General features: G+C 46.0%; 1 protein-coding gene across 2 annotated transcripts; it reads left to right on the top strand.

The window, feature by feature from the left end:
• The first annotated feature begins 1,359 nt into the window (after positions 1-1,359).
• Positions 1,360-3,118, top strand: LOC123083562 (noroxomaritidine synthase 2-like). Of its 2 annotated transcripts, XM_044505579.1 has the most exons (2): positions 1,360-1,827; positions 1,891-3,118. In XM_044505579.1, exons 1-2 carry the CDS (start codon positions 1,366-1,368, stop codon positions 2,905-2,907), a joined length of 1,479 nt encoding a protein of 492 aa, XP_044361514.1. In that variant the 5' UTR covers positions 1,360-1,365; the 3' UTR covers positions 2,908-3,118. The 2 variants fall into 2 exon arrangements, with proteins under 2 accessions (XP_044361514.1, XP_044361513.1); XM_044505578.1 differs by having other exon boundaries at positions 1,360-3,118.
• Positions 3,119-11,064: the final 7,946 nt, after the last annotated feature.

Raw genomic sequence — 11,064 nt, 5'->3', positions numbered from 1 at the left:
ACTAAACATAGTCACCTTCAAAAGGAAAAAATAGTTTGGAAAGAAAACCGATATAAACAGCTCCATATACCAGCTAATTGCCTGAGTATTTCTGCCATGGTTTTGTGCATGCATGTGCCAACGGGTCAATCGTGCATGGGTCCACGTGCTGTCTATTTTCCAAGAGCATCAACCTACAAGTCAGTCTCTGTCTCTTTATTTCTGTCTCTCTCCAGCATGGCAATCATGGAGTCCGATGACGTTCAGTTAATGGTCATTATATGCAACAATTATCTAGTGGATGCTTTGAGGCAATGGTTATGCTCCCATTTGTAGAAACTAGCAAAGTGCCCCGCTCGATGCGCGGACCAGAAATTTAGAAATAATAACATGAACATATTGTTTAATTACTGTAAAGTAAAATAGGGACCAAATGTAATGACAATTACAAATAAGACTAGGTAGATTGCACATACATAGTAAGAATAACCTTCGCCTGCAAAAAAAAATAGTAAGGATAACCTTGAGATTTTGTTTTCATATTACATTAAGTGGGTCTATATATTACGAAGATCTAACTGATGTAATAGTAAGTTTAATAAAGGTCCAAGGTCCACTAAACTGATGGACCGAATGACCGATGTTTCTGATTATTGTGAAGTTTTGTAGCCTAGTTTTTTTTTCTGGTTAGCCCGTAACGGATAGATGCTTTTCATCACCCGCAAAAAAAAAGTATACATGCTTGTCATCATTCTCCTCATCATCACTGGAGCAGTAATTTGGAGAAGAAGAAGAAGAAGAAGAGAACAATATTATTTGATTACTGTAAAGTAAAATGTGGACCAAATGTAATGGCATTTACAAATAAGTCTAGGTAGATTGCACGTACATGTCAATGTATATCCGTGAGATTTTGTTTACATATCGTCGGCATCACTGCAGCAGTAATTTGGAGAAGAAGAGTAAAGTAGCAGCAGCCTGTCCATAAGTTAATGTTGGCACGGTACGGTTAGGAAGCTGGGCGTTGAGAGTTGGCTGAATGGTCGATGTACACGCCCATGAAGCACGTACACATCAGGCTAGTAGAAAAGGACGGCAGTTAGTGATCCCGGCCCCCGGCCGGAAGCTTCTCAGCGTCATGTTTCTTTCGACGACCTGCATTAATAATCTATAAGGCCTTCCTGCAAGTACTATATTGTATGCACAAACATGCAGTAGAGATGTATCTAGATGTATTTTAATTCTAGATATATATATTTTTTGTTCATTTTGATCGATGGAGGGAGTATTATATTGCATGCACAAACATGCAGTAGAGATGCACGTCAAGAATCTATAAATTGTACGTAATTCTCGAGCATGTATCATTGAGTAGCAAGAAAAACAATGGCACCTTTCTGGTCGTCGCCCGAGCCACACCACCTCCTCGTCTCCTTTCTTGTCTTGCTTCTCTCCTTGCTCTTCTGCTTCATCAAGTTGAGGAGCTCAAAGACTGCGCTTCCAACGGAATGGCCCCTGGTTGGCATGCTCCCTTCAGTTGTCGCCAACCTCCACCGCTTCCATGACTACACCACCGCCTTCCTCGCCGCTTCCGGCAGTAGCTTCGTGTTTCGTGGGCCTGCCATGCACTTCTTCATCACCTGCGACCCGGCCAATGTCCGCCACATCTTCGTCTCCAACTTCACCAACTATCCCAAGGGCGAGGAGTTCGCTGCCATCTTCGATGCCATGGGGAACAGCTTCTTCAACGCGGACGGCGAGTCATGGCGCCGCCAGCGTGGCAGAGTGCAGCACCTCATGTCGAGCCCACAGCTGTTGGCTTACATGGCCCGCTGCTGCCGTGATAAGGTGGAGAACGGCCTCCTCCCCTTCTTGGTGCGCATGGAGAGCCTAACCCCGTTCGATATGCAGGACCTGTTTACCAGGTTCACATTCGACATGACGGCCATGTCGGTCTTCGGGGTCGACCCTGGCCTTCTGACCACCGATATGCCACCTGTAATTGTGCCAGACGCCATGGAAGCTGTCATGGATGTAGGCTTCTTCCGGAACATGGTGCCACTATCTTGCTGGAAGTTGATGAAGCGTCTAAAAATTGGCCCAGAGCGGAAGCTCGCCGCGGCGCAATTGGAGCTGCGCCGGTTTGTCACGGAGATGATGGAGAAAAGGGGAGATGGATCGGTCCACATGGATGAAGAGCAAGAGAACAGTAATGTAGAAATAGTTTCGACCTATATCCATGACCCGGAGTATATTGACGACCATGGAAAACCTAATGGCTTCATGTACGCCACCCTGATCAATTACATGTTTGCCGGGCGCGACACGGTCGGCACGACCCTCACCTGGCTCTTCTACAACCTCATCAAACACCCGCACATCGTGTCGAGCATTAGAAGAGAACTAGCTCCCATTGCCATGCACAAAGCAAACAACTCCACCACCATGGTAACCTTTGAGCCAGAGGAGACAGAACCACTCGTCTATCTGCACGCGGCATTGTTCGAATCCATGAGGCTGTACCCACCGGGCCCCATCGAACGCAAGAAGGTGATGACCGACGACGTACTGCCGAGCGGTCACCAGGTTCAAAGCGGTGAAACCATCCTGATTTCACTCTACTCAATGGGCAGGATGAAAGGTGTGTGGGGCAAGGATTGCAGGGAGTACCGCCCAGAAAGGTGGGTCAAAGAGGACGGCAAGCTTCTGTACGTGCCGTCCTACAAGTTCCTAGCATTCAACGCCGGGCCGAGATCGTGCTTGGGCAAGCACATCTCGGTAGTGCAGATGAAGAGTGTCGTTGCCGCCATGGTGTGGAACTTCGATTTTGAGATGGTGGGAGGGTACGCTGTCGAGCCAAAGCCATCAGTTGTGCTCAAGATGAAGAATGGGTTGTGGGCCAAGGTCCTCAAACGGTGGATCGAATGAATGACAGTACCAACCCATCAGTACCATGTAATTTATAAATATGCGATCTTCCTTGCAGATGCATGGGTGCACGTAATGTAAAGTTTTAGAGTATTTCTGGATATCCCCACAATGTAAGAGGTACAATAGGCTGGCCCCCGTTTGTTGTAATTTCCTTGTACTAAAAAGGATCCATCGTACTAAAAAATATCAATTTTTTCACTTCATTCCACATTAAGTTTGTAGAAAAGTGCTTCACCATCTATAAAACCAAATAAGTTACAATTTTTTTGAAAGACAAATAAGTTACATTATGAATACATATTTTGTGATGCATCTAATGAAATCAAGTTGGTTGTTGTAGAAGCTATTATGTCTGTCGTGGATATAATTCTGACAATACTAGGGGGTAGGAATGTAGAGGCAAAGGTATCTAGTGAATGGCACGGTTGAGAGTACACTCAAGGATTTATAGAGGTTGGGGCCCTCTGCGGTGGAGGTAATACCCTACTCTGTCGTGCTCTTAGCTCTTAGCATAAGGTACAAAGTGTGGAAGTTCAACCTTTAGCCCGGGGCTTCCCTCCTAGCTTATATAGAGCGCGCCAGATAGGGGTACATAAAGGGCTGGTACTAATGCTATTCATGACCTCGGGTGTGTCCGACTGTTCCATGACATTTACTACTGGTAGCGTATTTAACTGGGTTAAATTGCTGTTGGGTAACGACCGTCATCAAGACATCGTGGCCAAGAGATGGTCTAGCCGACAGCTGACTAATGGTCTAGCCGATAGCTCCCTTCATCTTTGTCTGAGTGCTGGTACTCGATAGTTGGCTGAGCCGCAGTCCGACTGTTGGGGCTTAGTACGTATTTGGGCCACCTTGTCTCCAATGGGCTGATAATGAAGCCCCTTTGCCCATTGTCTTTTGGACCATATATTATACGATCATGGGCCTCCAATGGGCCATTCGTATACTTGGGCCTACCCCGTATTTATAAACTTGACAGTAGCCCCCGAGTCGGCCGAGGTCTCGCTGGAGTGTTGTTGTGTGCTTTCTTCCGGCAAGATGTTCGACTGATCAAGGGATCTGAGGTTCGAGTAAGAGACCTCGGCGGACTCAGTTTGTTCATGCCTGCGGGGGGACAAACATTGAGTAGCTAGGAAGAAGATTCGGTGATGCACATTTTTCAATCTCTTCTGGAGAGGTCATCTTGCAGCCCGAATGTGGGCGTATCATCGAATTCCGAGTGCATGTCTGAGGCACCTGGGCTCGATCATGGGCCTCCTCTGGAACCCTTTCTATGGAACTAAGTCTGCGCAGACGGATATTCGGTTCCCTCGAGAGGGTTTCTGACTCATGCCACACGGGGGATATCTGATACGTCTCCGTCGTATCTACTTTTTAAAATACTAATAATAAATTTTATTGGTCGACTATCACTAGTAAAAAAAGGGTCAAACATGAAGCACATTAGTGCCGGTTTGTATTTCAGCAGGCACAAATGTATACATTAGTGCCGGTTCCAACGGCTAGCCGGGCCGCTCTCAATAGTACCGGTTCGTGGCTAACCTTTAGCACCAGTTCGTGCCACGAACCGGTACTAATGAGAGTGATGGCAGGATGTTATCAGTCTGAGCCCCCTCCAGCACCTTTAGTACCGGTTCTTGGCACGAACCGGTACTAAAGGTCGTCCTACATAAACCCTTCGTCCACCCGAGCTCGCTCTGTTCTTCCCCTTTCCGCTCTCCTCTCTGTTCTTCCCCTCTTCCTCTCGAGCTCATCACACATTTTGCCCAAAATTTGTCAAGATTTGAAGGCCCCCATCCATTCAAATGATCACAAAGGTTAGCAACTTTGTCCTTTCATCTCTCATTGCTATATTAGCTCTTGCAATGCTTTATATACTTATTAATTTGGGAGGATATATATATATATGTGTGCTAGTATTTGATTTATATGCAATTTGAGGTTAAAATAACACTTAGTTTGCATATGTAGGTGTGGTTTACTTAGTGCCTTCTAAATCTCCGTCGTAACCACCGTCGATCGCCCACATCGTCCCGTCGCCGGCACCACCTTGTGGTGAGCCTCTAGTTCATGAAATTTTATATAAAAAATTGATGTTTGTGTGATTTGGATATATAGTTACTCGTATAATAATTATCTTACCCATACGTTGTTTGTTATACATAGTGCCATGGTTTTGATATCCGTCCCCGTCGGCCCTCGTCCTTGTTATGATTTGGATGTGGTATATTCTCTTTTAAAACTATTTGTTGCATTTCGTGTTTATGACAAATTATGCCCATCAAGTTGACATAGATATTTTTATCTAGGAGGTATGTGAACCGGAAATTCCAACCGACCCTATTGTCGAGAGGTTAAATTTAGTTGAAAGAGAAAACGAGTACTTGAAAGAAAAATTGAAAAGAATTGAGGGGGAGAAGATGAAATTGGAGTTGCATGTTGCCGATGTCGTCGATGATCACAAGATCAAGAAGGAGAAAATGCGCTTGAAGATTAGAAAGATTAGAAAATATGCCATCGATAGTGAGGCTTGGTATCATTATGCTGTTAGATCAATTGTTACCTTAGTTGCGATCTTGATCGCATTTGTTGTTGCATTTAAATGCTTTAGCTAGAGAGTTATTTGTTTGTTGCATTTAAGTGTTGTATGAACTTTATGTATGAACTTGTATTAATTTGGTCTATTCGGTGTTGTGTAATGAAGATGAGCCGGCAATGAATGTACGATGACCGATGCTCTCCCCAGTTTGTTGAGGGCGTGCATACTTTTCTGCTTGCGGCTGAGGCAAACAAGCGGGCGGATGGTTTTATGCCTTGTCCATGTGCTGGCTGTAAGAATGGTCGCAATTACTCTACGTCAAGAACCATTCACGTCCACCTGTTTGAGTCCGGTTTCATGCCCCACTATAATGTTTGGACCAAGCACGGAGAAAGAGGGGTTATGATGGAAGACAATGAAGAAGAAGAGGACGACGACAGCTATCCTGGCCATGGGTTCCCTGAATACGATGATACAACAATGGGGGAAGAAGCTGAGCCGGTAATGCGGGAAGAAGCTGAGCCGGCAATGCGGGAAGAAGCTGAAGAAGAGGCATCAGATGAGCCCGTTGATGATCTAGGTCGGGCCATTGCCGATGCAAAGAGAAACTGCGCAAGTGATTTGGAGAAGAAGAAGTTGCAGCGCATGTTAGAGGATCACAAAAAATTGTTGTACCCGAATTGCGTAGGTGACAAGAAAAAGCTGGGCACCACACTGGAATTGCTGCAATGGAAGGCAGAGAATGGTGTATCTGACAAGGGATTTGGAAAGTTGTTGGTAATGATAAAGGATATGCTTCCAAAGGACAACGAATTGCCCGAGAGTACGTACGAAGCAAAGAAGGCTGTCTGCCCTCTAGGGTTAGAGGTGCAGAAGATACATGCATGCCCTAATGATTGCATCCTCTACCGCGGTGAGTACGAGGATTTGAACGCTTGCCCGGTATGTGGTGCATTGCGCTATAAGATCAGCCGCGATGAGCATGGTGATGTCGAGGGCGAGCGCCCCAGGAAGAAGATTCCTGCCAAGGTGATGTGGTATTCTCCTATAATACCACGGTTGAAACGTTTGTTCCAAAACAAAGAGCATGCCAAGGCGATGCGATGGCACAGAGAAGACCGTAAGAAAGACGGAAAGTTGAGAGTACCCGCTGACGGGTCGCAGTGGAGAAAAATCGAAAGAAAGTACGGGAAGGAGTTTGCAGATGACGCAAGGAGCGTATGGTTTGGTCTAAGCGCAGATGGCATTAATCCTTTTGGGGAGCAGAGCAGCAACCATAGCACCTGGCCTGTGACTCTATGTTTGTATAACCTTCCTCCTTGGTTGTGCATGAAGCGGAAGTTCATTATGATGCCAGTGCTCATCCAAGGCCCTAAACAACCCGGCAACGACATTGATGTGTATCTAAGGCCATTAGTTGAAGAACTCTTACAACTGTGGAATGGAACAGGTGTACGTGCATGGGATGAGCACAAACAGGAAGAATTTGACCTAAAGGCATTGCTGTTCGTGACCATCAATGATTGGCCTGCTCTCAGTAACCTTTCAGGACAGACAAACAAGGGATACCACGGATGCACGCACTGTTTGGATGATACCGACAGTATATATTTGAATAGTTGTAAGAAGAATGTGTACCTGGGACATCGTCGATTTCTTCCGAGCAGGCATCCCGTAAGAAAGAAAGGCAAGCATTTCAAAGGTGAGGCGGATCACCGGACGAAGCCTCGCCACCGTACTGGTGCTGATGTACATGATATGGTCAAGGATTTGAAGGTGATATTTGGAAAGGGTCCTGGCGGACAATCTGTTCCAAAGGACGCTGACGGACGCGCACCCATGTGGAAGAAGAAATCTATATTTTGGGACCTGCCATATTGGAAAGACCTAGAGGTCCGCTCCGCAATCGACGTGATGCACGTGACGAAGAATCTTTGCGTGACCCTGCTTGGCTTCTTGGGCGTGTATGGGAAGACAAAAGATACACCTGAGGCACGGGAGGACCAGCAACGTATGCACGGAGAAGACGGCATACATCAGGGTCATGCAAGCTACGCTCTTACCAAAGAAGAGAAGGAAATCTTCTTTGAATGCCTGCTCAGTATTAAGGTACCGTCTGGCTTCTCGTCGAATATAAAGGGAATAATAAACATGGCAGAGAAAAAGTTCCAGAACCTAAAGTCTCATGACTGCCACGTGATTATGACGCAACTGCTTCCGGTTGCATTGAGGGGGCTTCTACCGGAAAACGTTCGATTAGCCATTGTGAAGCTATGTGCATTTCTCAATGCAATCTCTCAGAAGGTAATCGATCCAGAAATCATACCAAGGTTACAGAATGATTTGGTGCAATGTCTTGTCAGTTTCGAGTTGGTGTTCCCACCATCCTTCTTCAACATCATGACACACGTCCTAGTTCACCTGTGCCAAGAGATTAACGTTTTGGGTCCTGTATTTCTACACAATATGTTCCCCTTTGAGAGGTTCATGGGAGTCTTAAAGAAATATGTTCATAACCGTGCTAGGCCAGAAGGAAGCATCTCCAAGGGCCATCAAAATGAGGAGGTCATTGAGTTTTGTATTGACTTTATTCCTGACCTTAAGCCGATTGGTGTTCCTGAATCGCGGCATAAGGGCAGACTGGATGGAAAAGGCACGCTAGGAGGGGAACAAATAATATGTATGGACGGACATTCTCTCACTGAAGCACACTACACAGTTCTACAGAATTCCGCCTTGGTGGCTCCGTATATGGATGAACACAAGAATTTGCTACGCTCCAAACACTCGGAGCGGTCTGATGACTGGATTACACGTGAACAAACCAGGAGTTTCGCCAGCTGGTTGCAGACACGTACCATGCATGACACCTCTATTGAAGATGACCTGTACTTGCTGTCCCAGTTACCATCTTCGAATATAATGACTTTCAAAGGGTACGAGATAAATGGTAATACATTTTACACGATCGCCCAAGATAAGAAGAGCACCAACCAAAACAGTGGTGTCCGCTTTGATGCAGAAACCAAGACGGGAAAGGAAACATATTATGGTTATATACAGGACATATGGGAACTTGACTATCGACGTGGTTTAAAGGTCCCTTTGTTTCGGTGCAAATGGGTCAATATGACACGAGGCGGGGTAACGGAAGACCCGCAGTACGGAATGACAACAGTGGATCTCAACAATCTTGCGTATGCAGACGAACCATTCGTCCTAGCCAATGATGTGGCACAGGTTTTCTATGTGAAGGACATGTCTACCAAGCCAAGAAAAAGAAAAGATAAGGAAGCGAATGCATCGTACGATGAGCCAAAGCGGCACATAGTTCTTTCTGGGAAGAGAAACATCGTGGGAGTGGATGACAAGACAGACAAGTCAGAAGATTATGAAAAGTTTGATGAAATTGCTCCATTCACAGTGAATATTGACCCGAGCATCCCGTTAAATGATGAAGATTTTCCATGGTTACGGCGCAAAGGGACACACGCGAAGAAAAAGTTTCACACCCAAAGATCTGGGATGTGATCGGCTTCACTAGCTATCATCACTTTCTTCTGTGTTTCGCACCGAGAGGGGAATCTCTGTAATAGTTAGGGTAGTTATGTGTTTTGGCATTTGAAACGCGAAGAAATTTTATGTGCAAACAAATTCTTTCATGCCTTTACAGATTTTTAAAGTTAAGTTATTCACAAACTAGTGATTCACACTAATTTCAAATAATTCAAAATTTAAACTATTCAAATTTGAAAACTACGGGCACTAACAGAAAGTTTGTAATTTTTTGTACCTAAAACAAAAATGTTCACAAAGAAACTCTAAATACACAAAAAAACAACACAAAATTAAATAAAGCAAAAAAATAATAAAAAAACCCTAACAGAAAGTTGTTAATTTTTTGTACCTAAAACAAAAATGTTCACAAAGAAACTCTAAATACACAAAAAAACAACACAAAAATAAATAAAGCAAAAAATAAAATAAAAAAAGCCCGCCTACTAGGCCAGAGCGGCCTGCATACGACTAGAAACCCAACCTGTCATTGGGCCAGGATGCAGGCCCGCAAAGGCCAAGTGGGCCCACAGGGCTGCAAAGAACACGTAGGCCCAGTAAGCCTGCTTTGGAGAGGAGCTCGAGAGAGCGACCGCACGGGGGTTTATAAACCAGTGCGGTCGCCCCTCGGCTAGCGAGGTGGGACTAAACTTGCCGCACCGCACCTGCGCCAGCGCACCCCCTTTAGTACCGGGTCGTGGCACAAACCGGTACTAAAGGGGGGCCTTTAGTACCGGTTTGTGCCACCACCCGGTACTAAAGGGGGTCGCTTCCCGCCGCTTGGCCTGGCCAAAACAGGCCTTTAGTACCGGTTGGTGGTTCCAACCGGTACTAAAGGTGCCTTCTATATATACAACGGCTACGAAAATTTCAGTTTCCCTCTCTGTTCGTTCCTCTGTTTCCGTCTCCGTCGCCGTCGCCGCCGCCCTCGATCGTCTCCGTCGCCGCTCGTCTCCGTCGCCGCCCCCGTCCCCGTCGCCGCCCCGGCCCGTCCCCGTCGCGCCGTCCCCGTCCCCGTCGCGCCGTCCCCGCCGTCGCCTCGCCGTCGCCTCGCCGTCCCCGTCGCCTCGCCGTCGCCTCGCCTCGCCGTCGCCTCACCGTCGCCGTCGCCCGCTGTGAGCCCTCCCCGAGCCCGTACACACACACACAAGCATGTTTAATTAGTTTAGATAATTAGTCTTTAACTAGTTTAGATTATTTAGATTATTATTTTGTATGTTTAATTAGTTTAGATAATTAGTGTTTAATTAGTACACACACACGTATTTTGTATGTTTAATTAGTTTAGATTATTTAGATTATTATTTTTTCACTATTATATATGTATGAATGCATGTTAGATGGATATAATTAGTGTTTAATCAGTTAGAAATTAGTGTTATATAGAAATGTTAGAAATTAGTGTTATATAGAAATGTTAGAAATGTTAGAAATTTTAGTGTTATTTAGATTATTTAGATTAGCATAATTAGTGTTATATAGAAATGTTAGAAATTTTAGTTATCAAAATCCAATCATTAAAAAATGTTACTTTTTGCGGGCATATAGCTAGTATTTGTTCTCGACGATGCCCGGCCCGCATCCTCGCCGTCGACCCGTCCGCGACGACGTCCAGCCGACCCATGTCCGGGACTGGGCTCCGCCGGGCTGGCACTGGGAGGTGCTGCCTGGAGGGGCGCGCCGCTTGATGAGGAACCCGGCCCCGGGTCCCGTCGTCGACCCTGATCTCGTTTGGTGGCGTTCGCGTGGGCCAGTTTCGGTGCGGAGGGACCCGGCCCCGCCGGAGGTGGTACGTCGCCGTGTCAGGGAGGAGGACGAGCACGTCCATCGCTACATGGTTGCGTTAGAGGGCGGCAGGTTCTCCAATACCTGGCAGTATCTTCGGGGATCTCACTTCAGCTATGATCCTGTGAGGGTTCCTTCTCTTTGGGTGTCCACCGCCCGCGCCGCAGGAACCGCGAGTGTCCTAGATTCTTCTGTAGTATTCGATCTTTAATTAGCTAGCCAGTGATGTACTATTCAATATTATATATTATTCGAGACGATGTATTCGAGAT

This window comes from Triticum aestivum, chromosome 4A (genome assembly GCF_018294505.1).
Source record: "Triticum aestivum cultivar Chinese Spring chromosome 4A, IWGSC CS RefSeq v2.1, whole genome shotgun sequence".
NCBI lineage: Eukaryota > Viridiplantae > Streptophyta > Magnoliopsida > Poales > Poaceae > Triticum > Triticum aestivum.
This window is presented reverse-complemented; position numbering and strand designations above follow the sequence as displayed.

What these genes read in the sequence shown, in the direction of transcription:
- LOC123083562 (XM_044505578.1), top strand. Translation starts at nt 1,366, where the DNA reads ATGGCACCTTTCTGGTCGTCGCCCGAGCCACACCACCTCCTCGTCTCC.